Source organism: Diceros bicornis, chromosome 12, assembly GCF_020826845.1.
Source record: "Diceros bicornis minor isolate mBicDic1 chromosome 12, mDicBic1.mat.cur, whole genome shotgun sequence".
NCBI classification, from domain to species: domain Eukaryota; kingdom Metazoa; phylum Chordata; class Mammalia; order Perissodactyla; family Rhinocerotidae; genus Diceros; species Diceros bicornis.
In genome coordinates, this window is record NC_080751.1 from 31,564,244 (window position 1) to 31,583,239 (window position 18,996).

At 38.8% G+C, this 18,996-nt stretch overlaps 1 protein-coding gene across 8 annotated transcripts in view; it reads right to left on the bottom strand.

The window, feature by feature from the left end:
* Positions 1-18,996, bottom strand: part of EML6 (EMAP like 6) — a 263,596-nt gene that overhangs the window by 101,592 nt on the left and 143,008 nt on the right. For all 8 annotated transcript variants that reach the window (XM_058551235.1, XM_058551232.1, XM_058551233.1 and 5 more), the window contains 5 exons: positions 14,572-14,773; positions 11,566-11,703; positions 9,409-9,665; positions 6,874-7,086; positions 810-977 (listed from right to left, as the gene is read on the bottom strand). In XM_058551235.1, coding sequence (XP_058407218.1) covers positions 810-977; positions 6,874-7,086; positions 9,409-9,665; positions 11,566-11,703; positions 14,572-14,773 — 978 coding nt within the window. The remainder of the gene's footprint in view (positions 1-809; positions 978-6,873; positions 7,087-9,408; positions 9,666-11,565; positions 11,704-14,571; positions 14,774-18,996) is intronic.

The window sequence follows — 18,996 nt, forward strand, 5'->3', positions numbered from 1 at the left end:
TCTTTTGGTTAAGTTCAGCATATCCCTCACCCTCTTTCAGGAGTTTTAACAGATGAGGACAACTTCCCCCCTAGCAGACTGAACTCATTTCCACATTTCTATTAGATAATAGATCTTTGGGTTTTAAATCTTGCTTTGAAAAGGGTAAAAAAAAAAAAAAAAAAAAAAAAGGCAGATTTTACCAAAGAGAAGGCTGGGGCACAAAGAAATCCAACCACTTACTTAGAAAAGATCCTCTTTAGTCTCTCAATTTGTCGACCAAGTGTTGGTAATTGCCATGGTCAACACCTCTGCAGAACCCCTCCCAATAAAACCATTTCCTCACATAGTTTTTCATTTTATTACCTGATCATTCCTGCTGACATGACAGTAAATAAAAAAAATACATGTGCATTGAACTGGAACACACTGGCCCCAATTGTGGACTATTCTTTGAACCCCATTCTAGAAGCAACTTCTATTCTAAAGGTTACCCTGTCACCCGCAGCCTGACCGAGCAGACTCACTGCCTGTTACAGTCATCCTGAAATGTATGGCTCATGTCGTCTTCAAAGGTTAATTCTTCATGTAAACCTTAGACTTTCAACTTGCATTAGGCATGAGCAAAATCCTTTGAAGGAAATTATCCAACTGACTCATATTCATCTCAAAAGTTTTTTCTGTTCTTTTTTTTTTAATTTAAAAATTTACTATAGCAACGAATTTTTCAAAATTGCTTTAACTCTTTACATCCAAAAGAGACGTTAGAACATTCTTTGAAATTTTTACTGAAAAATAAACAGATGTTGAAAAATTATTACTAGTTTTACCGTGGGGTGCAGTTTCCAGCAGGCCGTTGCTGACACCTTCTGGAATAAATCTCCACTGGAAAACCGAGTGGTCAGCCCCTCCTGTGCTTAATACCCACTGAAAGTCATGAGACCAGCGGACGTTTGTAACATGTGCAGAATGGCCCACATACTTTCTAAATTTGGCTCCTGAAAAGATATTTTTGAGGAGGAGATTAGTTATGCAAAAAATAGAATTTATTGGTCAAAAAATTATATTCCTATTTATGTTGAGGAGTAAAACCTTTAAATACATTAGAAAACAATTTTCAGTCTTACTTATCATAACAAATACGCAAATGTTCTGAAAGGTATCTCAATTATTCCAGTACGAATTAAGCTAAAAATGAGTCTTGAAATCTAAGCCCTGTGGCTAAAGACACATCTGAACCTGTTCCAAATAACGTCTACTGCTTCACTGATTCTGAAAATAAATGCTAAAAAATGACTATCTTACACCTTTTTTTATCTATTTTTTTTATAAATTGTTTTTTTTTTTTTATAACTCTATTTATTTATTTTTCCCCCAAAGCCCCAGTAGATAGCTGCATGTCATAGTTGCACATCCTTCCAGTTGCTGTATGTGGGATGCGGCCTCAGCATGGCTGGAGAAGCGGTGCATCGGTACGTGCCCTGGATCCGAACCCGGGCCGCCAGCAGCAGAGCGCGAGCACTCAACCGCCAAGCCACGGGGCCGACCCTTACACATTCTTATTTAAATACAAGATAAAACAAGTAGTCTTTTGCAATTGGAAAGAAGAAAATAATTTTGTGGAAAAAAAGTCAAATTATTGTTTGGGGTCATGTAGATGCAGAGTTGGGAGAATGAAATTTTTTTCTCTTAAATTGATTGCTTTACTCAGTAAACCACCTCCCCAGGTACCGAAAGTGATAGAAAAGTTTTTTGAACTTATATTTGTGGTTGAACTACCACAGTCAAGTCTCCAGTGTCTGGTCAGGGCACAGCAGCATAAAGGCACTCATGGAAATAAGCAGGGTCTGTCTTATCACATGGAGGCCTAGTACCACCAAGACTGTGGGAGATTTCAGGGGGCCAACAAGCACCCCCTCGCTCTTTCAGAAACACCTCTACCTATTACAGTCCCTCTAACTGATCTCTTTAATGGGGGAAAAGGCCATCTGCTCAACTATCGTGTTTAAAACTTAAAAACCCATTGGAAAGGTAGTGATTTAAATTTACCTGAAGGTTAAAATGACTACTACATGTCCCTTTCCTGGCAGCATGTTCTGACCAGGTGAGGTCCTATTATATCAAGGCCTCCAAAAAAGACTAGGGGCATGCTGCAGAGGAGAAAGGAAGGCCTTGGGTCTCAAAAGCAACCTTACCTGTTTCAAAGAGTTGCATACATCAGTTTTGGTAATTTAATAAAGTCAAACAAATTCCAACTAAGGTCAGTTGGAAATGCTGGCTGATAATTCAATAACTGGGAAGCAAAGTATATTCTTTCCCTCTCTCTATAGATCTTGTTGGGCTATCCTTTGCTGCCTGACCTTTTACACCCTCCTCAGACATCATTTAACCTGTCTCTTTCTAGTGGTTTAAAATTATGTCCACAATTCTAAAAAAGTTGAACTCATAGAAACAGACAGATTTGTGGTTACTAGGGACTTGGGGGTGGGGGAAATGGGGAGATGTTGGCCAAAGGGTACACTTTCAGTTATAAGATGAATAAGTTCTGGGGATCTAATGCACAGCATGGTGACTATAGTTAACAATACTGTACTGTATACTTGAAATTTGATGAGAATAGATCTTAAACATTCTCACCACACACACAAAAAAATTAAAAAGTAACTAAGTGAGGTGATGGATGTGCTAACTAACCTTAAAGTAGTAATCATATCATAACATATACATATATGAAATCATTACATTGTATACCTTAAATTTACACGTTATTTGTCAATTATGTATCAATAAAGCCGGAAAAAAGAAGAAAAAAAATATGTGCACAAATTCTTTGATACAAATCAAAATGAATAGAATATGGCAAAAGTGAAGATGTGTGGCATTCAAGAGGAGGTTATATCTCCTTGCTCTTTCTTGGATCTCTGGATACCACGTGGTAAGGACACTCAAGCAGCCTATGGAAAGGCTCACACGGCAAGGAACTGAGGCCTCCCACCAAGAGCCATGTGAGTGAGCCATCTTGGAAGTGGATTTTCTGGCCTCAGGCTAGCCTTCAGATGACCACAACCTCATGACAGACCTTGAGCTAGAATCACCCAACTAAGCTCCTCCTGAATCCCTGACCCCCAGAAACTGTGAGATAATAAATGTTTATTGATTTAAGCTGCTAAATTTGGGAGGGAGGGAATTTATTATGTAGCAATAGATAACTAACACACCCTTGGTTGGCTGGAACTAGAACCTGTAAAAGCATCAGTGTCATTAATATTTAGGCCCTACCTCTCTGATCTTTTCTGCTGTCCTCTCTCTTACTCACTCACTCTGTTCTAGGCACGCTGGCCTCTTTGCTGTTCCTCAGGCATGCCTGGTACCCTTCTGCCTCTTGGCCTTTGCACTTGCTGTTCCCTCTGTCTGGAATGCTCTTTCCCTGGATATCTGAATGGCTGGTTCCCTCACCTCCTTCAAGTTTTTAGACAAATGAAACCATATCAGTGAGCTTCTTTGACCACCCTACTTAAAATAGCAACACTATGCTGCTCCACCTGAGCACTCTCTACTCCCATTGTTCGCTTTATTTTTCTTCATAGCATTTTCTCCATCAGACATGTTTATATTTTCTTGTTTATTGACTATGTCCCCTCAGTAGAACAAAAGCTCCACGGAGGGAGGGATTTGTGCTTGTTATATTCATTGACATATCTCCAGCCTCTAGCTGGAGATGTTTAACAAATATTTATTGAATAAGTGAAGGTCACATCCATCTCTTCCAAGGCTTTCCTTAGGACTTTACAAGGCCTCCTTTTGTTCTCTGAACCACAACGAAGGCTCAAGTCCTCCGCCATCATCTCCTCTCTATTGACCCTTTCTCCCACGGCTTTAAATACTGTTGATGTGCCCTCAACTACCAAATGTTCATCTCCAGCCCTGAACTCTCCCTGGAGTGCGACAGCCCGTGTGCCATGTCCACTTGATGTCTAATAGGTGCCTCAAACTTATCATGGACAAAACAGACTGAGGAGTTCCCCTTCCCCTCCTACCATCTTACCCCCGTAAAACACACCCACACAGAGACAAAACCTTTTCCTTTCTCATTCTCCCATCTCTCTAAATGGTGCCACCATCCACCCATTGCTCAAGCCCAAAACTTAGGAGTCATCCTCAATTCCTCTCTTTCCCACTATTCCCACATCTGATCCATCAGCAAGACCCCCTCAGCTCTACCTTGACACTGGTTTCTAATCTCAATCACCTCTCTTCGCATCCGTTCCTAACACCCTTGTCCATGCTGCATCATTTTTCACCTGGACTCTTGCAATAAACTCTCTACTTGAAGCCTCCCCTTCCCTAATCCATCCCACACAATATCAAAGTGGTCTCTTAAAAACTTAAATTGGTCATGTCACTCCTCCATTTTAAACCCCCAATAGTTTTCCATTGCCCTTAGAATAAGACCCAAATTTCTGACAGTGGCTACCAGGCCCTTCATGACGTGGTCCCCACCATCCTCTGCAGCCCCGTAGTACACAACTCTCCCCTCATTCACCACGCTCTAGGCACACGGACCTTTCTGTTCCTGCACTGCATCAAGCTCATCCAAGCTCTACTGAAGGCCAACACTTCTCCCTCCAAGGTCCAGGGTTTCTGCAACTCAAGTCTCATATCACCAAGTCATTTGTCATGGGAGATAGTTGTTCAAGGACTGTGTGTGTGTGCGCGTGCATGTGTGCGTGTGTGTGAAGGATTAATGGGATGGCATCATACAAGTAAAACATGGAGATCCTCAGCCTTGAGCCTCCTCTCGGAGCAGGGCTGAGTGCCAAGAGTGTTAGGATAGCAAACGTCAATGAGCAAAGCTTTGGATTTTACCTCACGTCAGTGTCTGTGGGGGTGATGATCAAACAGAATGTAGTCTAAGTGACATCAGGGAAAATTATCGGAATTGATTCTAATTATTTTAAGATTTGAAAATTGTCAAAAGGAAATGAGAAAAACAAATTGGTTTGTATATAAAAATAATACCAATTGTAGTCATTTTTGTTAACTGCAGAACACTTATGTCTAATTACTGTGTGACAGAATACTACACACATATAATCGTAAATGTGTCAATTAACTTGATTGTGAGTTTTATTTAATCACAATGGAAAACTACAATGTTTGCTCAGTCTCCACACTTTCTCAAGTCATCAGCCCCTGCTCATGTTTGGCTGTTTACAGGCTCAAAAGTTGGGGAAATACTTGTCGCTGGTACCTTGGGTACCAGTGTTGATTATTCCCATCAACAACATTCTGTTATATACTTCCCCACGAGTAGTTTTGCCACAAAAAGGCCACAAAAGCCTGAATGTCTTTGAGGCAAATTGTAAGATTTATAAATCATGTGTCATGAAAAGTAGAACAGGCCAATTTGCTATGAGGACATGAATACTTTTGTAGATTGCTGAGGGGGATTTGATTACTCTCGCCATAGTGTCACTCTGGCTGTCAACCTCTCTCCTTGTTCATCCAGATGTCTCTTGTGTGCCATCATCCTCAGGGTTGTTTTACATATAAGGATGTCCCATTTTGACAGACAGCACTACTCACTGCCTCCCCCCATTCTAATAAACAAACCAAAGATCAATGTTTCCAGTGCTATATTCCAGACCCAAGTCTACTCTATGAGGCTTGGTGATACATAGGAAATACCAACTCTCATTGAGTTAACTTTATTCCCAAGTCCTGACACTGAGACCACTACTACTGCTTCTGACCCCAGTGATGTTTCTTCTGAATTCCCAGATACCTTCTGGTTACCTAACTTACCTTCTGCAAGTACATTACTCAATCTAACAAGATATGCCCTCAAAAGACCCATTAGGGAGAGAGAGAAGAGTTTGAATTAGGCACTTTGACAATTTTGTGCCTTGAGCATTTTAAACTGATGGCCATTTTATCAAGTGTAAGTGATGGTGGTTTTGCTACGCATTTTATGTTCAATTTTGTACCATAATTGTCACTGCTTCAAAACTGCCAGTTAGCTGAAAATGACTTTCTGATTACATTTTTCAATCCCTTTCCTTGCTTAATCTAAAAATCGTTCAGGTGAAAGAGTTTTCAGGCAACAGCACGTCCCTACTGATTACTTTTCTAAAATCAGATATTCAGGGTGCAAGTGGGCAGTCTCAGAAAAGCCTGTGTATGGGCTTTGCTTAAACTTTTGAGGGAAGAAGAGGATAGAGTCATTACATGGTTAATTCAGTCACACTGTACAAAGCCTAAAGGTGCCACAAAAATTGAAGTGATAAGATTTTAACAACAATAAAACAAACAAGATAATACAATGTGAAGGCAGAGAGGGTTGTTTTTAATCAAACTTCTCTCTCAAAAATTTCACCAGTTATGTAAATCTGGTTTGCAAAATTAGTGCTATGACAAGAAGTCCACAAACTGTATTGTCACCAAAACCATCACTTTCAGATTTTATTTTAAATAGATCTAAAAGGATTTTCTTTGCTTTCCATGTATAAGCACAATTAGCTGTGAAGCATAAAAGAATTTTAATTACATATTTTAATGTAATACATATAATTGAAATTATGACTATTTATTTACATAAATAAAAATAAAATATGACATTTAAAATGTGAAACATGAAGCTTACGAATCACAAAAAGGTGAGTAATAACTTGTTAACAAATTCTGTCTTACATTTGCAAAACCTCATATTTTAGAATGTCAAAAGTAAATGACATCAACACCTCGTTCTACTTAACAGTATTAAAGAGTTAAAATGAATATAAAGATAAAGTGAATAGTCTGCAGGAAAAGACACCAAGAAAATAAGCCTTAATTATGCTGCATATACATTCCAGATTAAATCTTTTTTCAGTGAAACATCTCTTTTGGCCTTACCTTTCTTGAGACAAGGAAATTTAAACAATTTCACCAGTCCAAAATCATCTCCAGACACCAGCACTGAGCTGTTGTAATTTGCATCCACTGAGTTGATGTCAATGACATCAGTGTATTTTGGCCAAATTCCACTCACTTCTGGACCTTTCACACATGTCCACGAGGCCCAGGGAATCCCTTTGATTTCTTCTTTACTTGTTAAAGGCTTCCCAGCTGAAAAAAAACAATAAATTTAAATATAATACTATGTTTAAATAAAAAGCATATCCTAGTTTACTTTATTCATTCTTCTTATAGACGTCTAAAACCTTTGTTTTAAAACATCTATAAATCAAGGGAACTATAGATTCTAATCTCTTTACCCACCCGGTGACTTTTTTTTCAGTAGAGTTTAAAGAAAATACATGTTCAAAACAAACATAAGGAGAAGAGAAAGAAAATGATCACTGTACTAAATGTAATGTCTCAAATACTAATATTTACTTGACTTTAGATACAGCTGATATTACTCTTTGTATTATTGATGAAATGACTTATTAAATTACACATTATCATATTTAGTCATTACCACTTTGCCAGGTTTTTAAAAAGTTTATTCTGAACTTCTACTTTTCATAATTCAAAGGACCACTGAAGTAATTTTTTAAAATTCAGTCTCAAAAAATTAGTTTAAAAAATTAGTAGATTTTATTATTTAAATTTATAAGTGTTAGACAATGAAAATCCATGAAATTTTGATGAAATAAATGTAATTGGCTGGGGAAAATAGTCCCGACAATTGTGCCAGGTATGTTCTCAAAGGGCACAATACCCAGTTTCTACCAGCAGCTGGTGAGGGACGTCCCCAGGAAGCACGCAAAGGAAGAAACACAGATAAAGAAATGCTTGGGGAAACGTTTAGCCATACACAATTTTAAAATTCAAAATCAAGACAATTAAGTGTACTACCTCATACTTTCCCCTCCAAAATAAATAAATATTTTCAAATAAACAATCTGTGACAATAGGTGCTCTTGTACATTGCTGGTACATTGTCAAATTGGCACCCAGAAATTCTGGACTGTAACAGCGTTATATAAAAATTCATTAAAAATACCATAAAATCAGAGGGTTGATATAGTTGGAATATAGTCTCTGACCCAGTGTTCCCACTTTGGAGAATATAGTCCAAGTAAGTAACTCAAAAGACGAAATCCCACCTGTACAAAGATATTTGGAACTGCACTGTCTGTACCAGCAAAGAAACTGAAAATAAGTCCAAATGCTCAATAACAGGAGAAGGAGAAAGCAAATCATGAACTGTCACTAAGAAGGATGTTAATTTGTTATTGCAAAAGACAAACGTGTTCCATATTTTTTCACATATGGAAAATGTATATGAAATAATATCAAGCAAAGAAAGTAGATGTAAAGAAATATGCACCTCGTAATGGTGCATTGATGAATTTGATGGGGCAGAGATTCTTTAAAAAGCTAAAGTTATGGGGCCGGCCCGTGGCTTAGCGGTTAAGAGCGCGCGCTCCGCTACTGGGGGCCCGTGTTCAGATCCCGGGCGCGCACCGATGCACCGCTTGTCCGGCGATGCTGAGGCGGCATCCCACATACAGCAACTAGAAGGATGTGCAACTATGACATACAGCTATCTACTGGGGCTTTGGGGAGAAAAAGAGAAGGGAAAAAAAAAAAAAAAAAAAGAGGAGGATTGGCAATAGGTGTTAGCTCAGGGCCGGTCTTCCTCAGCAAAAAGAGGAGGATTGGCATGGATGTTAGCTCAGGGCTGATCTTCCTCACACACACACACACAAAAAAGCTAAAGTTATATGTTATACATTATTTTATGGTAAAGATTAATTTTTCAATAAAATTCTTAAGATAAAATATAATAATTTGAGGACAAGATTCATGTTAAATATTAAATTTTTCCTCTTACATTTAAAAAATCTTTCAGTAAAGATTATAATGCAGAAATTTGTCTTTTATTTATGACATTTTAGTATTACAAACTAAATGTCACTAAATGAGTATTATATAAGTCAGTGAATCTCTCACAAAAGTTATAGCATTTTACTAAAAAATTGTGGTTTTTTAGTCCCAATTAGCATATTTCACGAAATAATCACATAATAAATGCCTCCAATTATGAAGAACACAGATTTGAGACTAAAGCCATAACAGTAAATGAGGACTGTGATCCTCAAACTTTTAGTATTTTTCTAGGATACTTTTCCTTTCATTTATCTTTAGGCATGCTTTATATATTCTAGGAATATATCCTTTGTCCATTATAATAATTGCAGGTATTTATGCCCTGTCTATGCCTTGTCATTTCATTTTATTTGTGGTCTCTTTTGTTGCTGTAGTAATTTTTTATTTTAATTTGTTCCAATGTATTAATCTTTTCTTTGAGAGTTTGTGATTTGAGGGTCTTGTTTCAGAAAACATTCCTCGTTCTGAGGTGATAACGAGCTTCTCATATAGCTTCTGCATGTGGTTCAGTCTTGCTTTTCACAAACATCCAGTGCCTGCACAACTTACACGGCATTTTGTAGAACAGTCGTTCTCCTGCACCATCGTTGGTTTGCAAGTATTTACTATCCAAAGACCAGTCAATGTGCGTAATGAAACTAAGGGACTTGTTGCATTCTCCAATTTTCTTATACCGCTGGGCAACAGCATAGACATCTACTAGGCCATCATTAGACCCGACTGCGAGATAAGAACCATCTGGAGAAAATTTCATTTCATGAATGACTTCTTTTCGATCTTTGATATGAACCACTTCTGTCATATCTCTGTAAGAATAAAAAGCAAAGTGATGGGCAGCAAATCCAGAAATAGGAACCCCATGTCATGTTTTAAAGTTTGTATGTCAGAGAAAAATTTGTTTTGAAAGGGAGAGAAAACTTACAGGAATTAAAGGGTTAACTTTTGAGGAAAAACATATTATGCAGTTTACGGCCAATTTAGAAAAAATTAATAAACACTTTAAATAATATTTTGGGCTTCCAAAATAAAAACAACAAAAAAATTTAATGAAATGCATATTTGCTTTCATGTTCAATTCGATATTCTTTTCCTCTAAAGCTTTTTGTTAAAAAAAATTGAGTTTCTAAAATTGTTTAAAAATATGTCATAGAGAAAGGTAAAATATATCAGGGTTAGCATAAAAATAAACCATCTTTTTTATACTTTAAGAACAAGAAACTAGTGACTGATAAGCTTATTATTGCAAAAAGAGCAAGTCCAAAAAGCAGAAGAGGAAAATTACTTTTTTAATGTTAAATTTTCATGTAATTATTTAACTTTCCCTATGAAAGGTCAATAATGCATACATTCAGTCACTGGAATATTGTGTATCCTTTCTGATCAGACTCCGGTAAGAATTTCTGCCCTTATTTGAAAGCTCACTGAGAACTTTTTCTACAACCATGAGACAGGATTACGACTAGCAGGTCCCCCAAGCCAGTAACGACGCCTTCATTAACTCCAAAATAAACTGAATGCATAAATAGTGCCAAATATTTGCTTCCACATAATAATTCCCCATACCTGTTATCATTTATTAATAGCATTATAGTTTACTATAATGTCATAAAATAGGTGTGGGGGAATTTTTTCTTTTTTTGGCTTGGGAAGTCCATCAAAAAGAAAATTTGGTAATTGGCTATCTTTTTACACATCATGAAGCAGAGAAAGAAAATGTTGCCCACCAATTTGGTAATAAGTTATGTGTGGCTGGTAATGAGACTTTAGTGTAATAAACCGTGCCAAGAGCATTTTTCAAAGCTAGATAGAATTTTCCATGTGCAAAACATTTAGTATCTAATTCACAGCTGCATTTCTTTTCTATAATCACAAAATGTGTAAGCCAAAAGAACAACCAATGCATTCAGAGGAATTATATGGGTGGGTCATAATTTTTGTCCAGTAAAATAATATAGGATGTTAACAAATATAAAATATTCTATTTTATTGTCAATTTTAGGTGGAAGAAATCTTTTACTCAAGCTCACCTCTAAAGATCTGGTACTGCTGGAGACTGCTTTCTTCTTTCTTCCTCTTTTCTTGGTTTACTACAAGCCCATAACCTCTTATCTAAAACCCTTGGGACCAGACGAGCTTGGGAATTCATTATTCATTGGATTTTAGAAAGGTTCTCACATAGTATATTATGGAACATCCCCAGTAGGAGCTAGGGCAGCACCTCGTATTAAACACATTAATATTTTTGCAGCAAATCACACGATACATGATTATTCCTACTAAGAGGTTAATAGACTATAAACTGTCTCACATCAGTTCACTGGGTCAGGCTGTGCTGCCAAACAAGTTACCAAAGAACTTTGGATTTTCAGAGTATCTGGATTTCAGAATTACACATAGGGGGTTGTGAATCTATAGTGCTTTTATTTGAAAGAGTAAATGCATTTTTCCTAGTGTCCTGGCATACATTATGACCAGAATTAATTTTTTTTCTTTTTTCTTTTTAATTTTTTGTTTATTACAGTAACATTGGTTTATAACATTGTATAAATTTCAGGTGTACATCATTATACTTCTATTTCTGCATAGATTACATCATGTTCACACCCAAATACTAATTACAACCCATCACCACACACATGTGCCGATGACCAGAATTAATTTTAACAAAAGGTCATCTCTAATATCACTTTCAATATCAGTACATGCCTGACTCGGAGAACAATGAAAGAGCCGTCCTTCATGCCCAGGGCCAACTGAGATCCATCAGGGCTGAAAGCCACACTGCGAACTGCTTCCTCCATATTACAGCGGGCAATCAAGGCATGGTCAGCCAGGCTCCACAGCCTACACACAAGAACAAAGTAAAGAACAAAAGAAAACCAACTTCTCATGGTCATGAGCCAGCTCAAGTCTGGAAGGCCTGTCACCACTCTGTGGTATCAACAAGAAAGGATGCAGTAACTTCACACTAGCGTCCTTCCTCATGGCATATCTGGGAATCTGGGAAGGTATTTATTCTACCTTTGGGTCATTTTCACTATTTTAAATACCTAGCAAGAAATATAAAATGAGATAACATGTCAAAGATTTTAAGATTCATAAAACAAGGAAATATTAGCGGCAGGCCCCATGGCGTAGTGCTTAAAGTTTGGTGCACTCCACTTCGGTGGCCCAGGTTCGTGGGTCTGGACCCCAGGCATGGACCTATATCATTTGTCAGCCATGCTGTGGCAGCGACCCATACACAAAGTAGAGGAAGATTGGCACAGATGTTAGCTAAGAGCTAATCTTCCTCAAGCCAAAAAAAGAGGAGGATTGGCAATGGATGTTAGCTCAGGCAGATCTTCCTCAGCAAAAATAAAATAAATAAATAAGGAAATTTTAAACACCACTTCACACACAATCTTACTTTTCTCTTTGGAAATTAAAAATTGTTCTTTATTCATACCAATAGTTGTTAATAACACTTATAGGGTAAGAAGTACTACTAGATGCTATTATTGTTAGTTTTAAAAAATATATGAGTACCCTTCTAGTAACTGTGTTACTTAACCACACATAGATTGAAATACAGATTACATATGTTGGCCTTCCCAGAAAGAAAACGTATCTGAGATGGAGAAAAACGAACAATACCCCTGCCCGGGATGGTTCCAAAGTTGGCTGTGCACAGTCATATGCTGTCATTCCTCACAAGCTCCCTGGGTGCCCCACTGCTGACAGGTCCACTCTTGGTGGGAGCAGATACTTCATAGTGCCCCTGGCTGATGAGCACAGCTACTGCTGGAGATACAGAGGTCAAGGGGCAAGTGCAGCTAACACACAGTTTTCAGCAGCCCTGGAACATCTAATCCAACCACCTCAAATTGAGTCAACAGGAATTAAATATTTGAGATACAATTAAGGGTTTACATGTTAGTTGCAATTGTGGTATCTGACCGCTATTTGTTAGTACTTTTAAGACACAGTCTTTTCTTAACACACAAACAACAGTATCTACTAGGGGGACCGAGAAACTAGAGTTCTGCGATGGAGAGGCAAGAATAAGTCACATGTGGTGCAGTTTCTCCAAATGCATTCTGCTATCAGGAGGGATGAGGGCACGCTCCTTACAATGCAGAGCGCACAGTGAATAGTTTACTGATCTCTTAGGCAGCCTGCACTGTTCATCCTAAAGCTTTTGCTATTCTTTCAACACCTCGTCCATTATTCATAACCTCATGCTGTTTTTAGCCTTGTACTATTTTAAGCAATGTAAGCTTTGCTTTACTAGCATGAAGAAACCACTCCTCAGTAAACTGTACTATCTTTATAAAGTCACTAAGCTAATCTTTCTCAAGAAATGATGACTTACACCCTTTCTAAATGTCAATACTCAGTGTAAAATTACATTTAAAATTTTAGCCAAATGAATGGTCAAGGAGAATAAGACAAATTCTGGCGGTCAGGGGGCTCCTTGGGGATGTTTGCAATTCTGAGACTCAACACACTTGATAAAAGACAAAAGCCAAAGACTTTCTTGAAATCATTTCTATCTGGATGGGTATGAATCAAGTTTCTCAGGTGTTTCAATAACTTGGTGGCGCTGTGTTGTCTGTTCAGGGAAAGCTCAGGATAATGGAAGGAAAAAGAAGAGAAGAGGAGGAAGTGAGTAAAGAGAAGTGTAAGCCACATAAACACTATGTCACATGAGGAGACAACTGTAGTTTTCATTGATTTTCAGATTGGTGAGGCTTTAATGCTTGGTAGACTAAAAAATAGATTTATTTTTGGATTTATACTTTAATAATGAGTATACTGCTTATATCCTGATCAGATTCACAAACATACAGAATAAGGGCAGGGGGAAGCAGTAACCTTTAGTCTAGTTTACAATGTTCTATTTTAGCTATTAAAAGCCAAAAACAGTAATCAACCCATCAACTGATCAATCAGTCTCTTTCTCCACTCCCTCTCTTTCTGGCCTGTTGGTTGTTGAGCACATTTAAAGCTCAGTGATAAATACAAGAATACTGAAATCAGTGTCACAGTCTTCACCTCACACTTTCAGATCAGATGTTCAGTCCTTCCAGTCACAAGAATACTGAAAGCATACTCATTTTGCTCATTTTACGCAATGTCGTGCTCTCAAAGAATAACAGATGATTCATGGCAAGAGCTCCTGAGGCCATAATAAAATTACATATTTTCTCAGGAGCTAGCACTTTCCTTTGATTTGGGTACCATGTTCAAAATTCCACCTGAGTATTTACAAAGAAATAATTATTTACCCATGTGCTGAAGACAACTTTGAAAATCAGAATTTAAGTTCTAATGGTGATGAATGAGTGTCTGAACTAAACTGTGAAATCTCAGTGTAGCCCCCTGCAGAGGACCAAAGGCACAAGGGGGAGACATGATCTTATCACAGATGAGTGCGCTTAGCTCACATCTTCAACTGAAAGAGAAAGGGAAGCCAGTCTAACCAGTAGCAGTGTATTTTCACTTCTAAGAACGTTTTCACGACTTAAGATGGAGCCAAAGAAAGATGGCAACGACAAAATGCCAAGAAGCCAACTGTTTTGAGCTAAATGTCTTAACATTCCATTTGCAAATTGTACAGTTCTGCACTGCAGTTTATCCTTCTCTTAAGTAACAACCAAATTTGAGCAAAATAAATCTGTTATCCCAGGGAAGCCAGCAAGGTGACGACGGCCACTGCTGGGGCCTCACCTGACAGAGCGGTCGTCACTGCCTGTCACAGCCAGTGGCTTCTTGGGGTGCAGGGCCAGCGCCCAGAGCTCCCCCTCACAGTGGCCTTGCAGGATCAGCATCGGCTTATCCCGCTCTCGCACGATCACTTCAAATATCTCGCTGTCCTGGGTCCCTGCTAGAAGGCGGTCTGCTTTCCAGCACACACTCCGGATAGAGAGGCCTGACAAAAATAAATAAGTAAAATAAAAGCTTATCTTCACATTTACAAATAAAAGGAAATACCTAAAGTAAATACCCTTTCACCAGGATCAATTCCACACATCATTCTGTGTTATTTACACAGTGTACAGTGTTAATAATACACAGTGTAAATAATACACAGGGTTATTTACCACTTCCTTATGCGTTCGTCGTTTTCCTAGTCCCTTGGGATCTGTTTTGCGAAAGAGTGATCGCTCTTCCCTGTCTGACTTAGGGTAACTGTATGTTTTTACAGCCAGATATATTTTAAACACATCTTAAAGTGACTATAAGAAGAGAAATCGTTCTTTATGAAAACCTAATCCTCTTTGAAATAGTTTCCATCTGATTTGCTATGGAGAAGTTAATAATCACTTCAATCTTTAGGATGTTAACATTGCATTAAAATGATACGTGGGTGATACTATAGAATGGTTAATTCATATTAGGCAAGTTTAGTATGTATTTGATCAGAACCTAGACTCATTCTGCTGGATAAACAGATGCACCACATCCCAGAAATATGCAAATGAAACTCTAAGTCTCAAAATATCGTCAAACATTTGTCAGTGAAGATCTTATTCTTCACTTAATTTATGAAATCTTCTCTAAAAGCACAGTACTCCTTCTAAATCCAACCTTCCACCTCTCTGGTATTTCATCCTCTCTAGGCAGGTCTTCACTTGCCTGCCTGAGTTTTGATCTCTCAGATTTCTTGTAGTCTGTTCTGTTCCTTACTGGGTTCACTATTTATTTACTTACATGGAGAATTTTCTCATGTCTGAATTAGAAATACAGAAGCAATCCCACTTTCATAACTAGTTTAAACAGGGTAAGGATGTGATAATCTTTGAGATTTGAGTTGCCTCTCTGGCTGACATTTTGTTTTTGGTGTAGAAAGTACTAGACATCAAAGAACGTGGGCTTTAGTCCTGCTCTACATCTGATGGGCCAGACACACGAGGGGGAGTCCCTTTCTCCCTGGGGACCAGTTTTCTCCCCATAAAATGTAGACTATAATTATGGAGACCATGTAATTTATCATCCAAATTGGGACCCTGTGCAAATAAATGGAGGCTCTAAAAATAATTAAATTGACATAATTTTTTGAAATATTTATTTATTAACCAAGAAAATAGTTTTACTATGTTGAAAGACTTATTAAATAGCTCTAGCAAAGATATTTTCAGGGGCTGGCCCAGTGGTGTAGTGGTTAAGTTCGCACACTCTGCTTCGGTGGCCCAGGGTTCACAGGTTTAGATCCTGGGTGTGCACCTAGGCACTGCTTACCAAGCCATGCTGTGGCAGCATCCCACATATACAGTAGAGGAAGATGGGCACAGATGTTAGCCCAGGGCCAATCTCCCTCAGCAAAAAGAGAAGGATTGGCAACAGATGTTAGCTCAGGGCTAATCTTCCTCACCAAAAAAAAAAAAAAAATTTCAAATATAAAATTCTAATAACACTTTATTACAAAATGAAAAGTACAGGACAGAGAGATAGGCAGAGCACAGAGGATTTTTAGGGCTATGAAACTATTCTGCAGGACACTGTAATGGTGGATACATGTTATCATACATGTATCAAAACCCGTAGAATATACACCACCAAGAGTGAACCCTAATTTGAGCTATAGGCTTTGCGTGATAACGATGTGTCAGCGTAGGTTCATCCATTGTAACAAATGTACCACTCTGGTGGGGGATGTTGATAGTCAGGGAGGCTGTGTGTATGGGGGCAGGAGTATATGAGAACTCTCTATATCTTTTACCCAATTTTGCTGTGAACCTAAAACTACTCTAAAAAAATAAAGTCTATTAAAAAAAATCCAGGACAAATGCTAAGATGGGCTCTAGTCCTGCTTTACATCTGAGACTATAGCAAGGTTAACTGGGGGTATACGGACACTAACTGAAATCCTCATCTTAACTCACTGTGGTCTTGAAAGGATCAAATGAGATAACGCATTCATTTAGGAAAAAGTAATTTTAAGGCTATTTTTACACGAGATAACTCTCTTCACTCCCTGCTCTGAATTCATTGTTATGTGTCTTGAAATGGAAGGAGACAGCACACAGGCAGATTTATTATTCCTGCTGTGAGTAGTAAGTAGGGATACCTTGGCAACAGCTAGCTCAGGGTCAATCACTCAAAATCCTCCACTGCAAACATCATGACGGGCTTTCAAGGTTGGGAAGGACAGATATGTGGTGAAAGCAGTCGGGATAAGATGGCAGGCTGACAGGGCAGGCAGCCCGCTGTGGAGGAAACTGCCTTGTAGCAACAATCCTTTCGTCACTGTCCCTTTCTTGTCCTTATCTCTTTCCCGTGCCTTTTCAGAGGTTTAGTTGCCATTCACTAATTAATATATTCCTGTTTCCTCCAGGAAGGGGGGTGAATTTGTTGTCTCCCCAGCAGGCTTTGCATCGTCTATAATTTTATTACAGAAAAGGTATAGCACTTTGTTCTTCAGAAATAGGAAGTAAAGAGGGATATTATATTCCAACATCAGCAAAAAAATATCAAATAATTCACTTGTTTATTATATTACATTTATTGTCCATTTTCTCTAATGTCTGTGAAGACAAGAGTTTTCTCAGTTTTATACACTGCTGTATCCTCAGTACAGAGCACAGCAGCTGGCATATAGTAGATGCTCCATAAGAATTGTTGAATGAATAAAATACAACATCAAAATTAAAAACATTTCTTGAGTCCTTGAAGATACTAAGAAAAAAGAGACAACACACCTAATCTCGATGAGAACATTCAAAGAAAGAGGGATATATTCATTAATTTATTCAAAAACATTTTTATTGAGCACCTATGCATGCCCAAGACTGGAGCTCAGTGAACAAGCCAGGCTCATGCCCTAATGGAGTTTACATTCTAAGGAGGAGCCAGACATTTATGAGCAGATATCTACACAGCAAAAACCAACTAAAATGGTATATATGAGGTTCCAGTTCAAGATGGTGACATAGGAGGATCCTGAACTCACCTCCTCCCATGGACATACTGAATCTACAGTTGCATTTGGAACAATTTCCTCTGAAAGAAACCCAAAAATTATCTGATCACTTCCTACACATTGGTTGAGTGAGAAAAAATCCACATCAAAATGAACAGAAGAAGATGAGACACAGCCTCCCCATAAACCCCAACACCGGTGCAGCAACCCACAACTTGGAGGGAACTCATAACTCCAGGCTTCTCCTTGAGAAGTGAAGGGTCTGAATCCCACATCTGGCACCTCAACTTTTAAGACCTGCACCTAAGAAATGAGCCCCCAAAACATATAGCTTTGAAAGCCAATGGGGCTTGAGTCCACAAGACCCACAAGGCTATAGCAAACTGAGAAACAGTTCTTACAGGATTTATGTGGGCTCATCATGGCTACATTCCAGGGCCAGGTGCAGAGGCAGCTGACTTAAATGCCCAGCCTTTTGGGGAAAGAGGCCTATTTGCTTATCTTAAAGCTTTGGCCTGAAGGGCAAGTACGTAACTTAACAAACAGCTAGGGGCATACTGAAATACTCGCCAAGGATTGAGGAGGTCAGAGGGTGCCATCTTTGCACTCTCCCTCTGCCTCACTCCAGCTGGCTGGAATCTCCTGGAAAAGAGCCTGTGCATATGTGTGACACTCCAGTTTTTGTAGCTGTTGCCTGGGGGTCACCCCTTGAGTGCCTGCCTCTGGGGGCCAGTGGTACCTATGTTCATGGGTCCCACAGGACTGTAACAAACAGAAAAACAGTTCTTAACTGGCTACTCCCGCTACTCCTCCCAGGGCAGAGAGGAAAAGCAGCAGACTGAGATACCCAGTCTTTCTGTGCAAGAGGCCTATTAACTTATCTTCATAGCTGTGGCCAAAGAGGCAAACTCTTAATTAAACACATATCTAGGGGCTGACTGCAATTCTCTCCAGAGACCAGGGAGCCTGGCAGATGCCATCATCGTATTCTCCCTCTGCCCTGTCCCAGGTCATCAGTGTTTCCAAGAAAGTAGCTTGTGTACATGTCTGGCACCCCAGCTTTTTTTGGCTGCCACCCAGAGGACACATTCCTTGGTAGTCTGGCTCTGGTGGCCAGCAGGGCTTGTGTTCACAGGTTCAACAGGACAGTAATAAACAAAGAAACAGTTCTTAACTGGCTATCCCTTCAGGGCTCAGAGCAGAGGGACTAGACAGAAACGTCCATCTCCTAG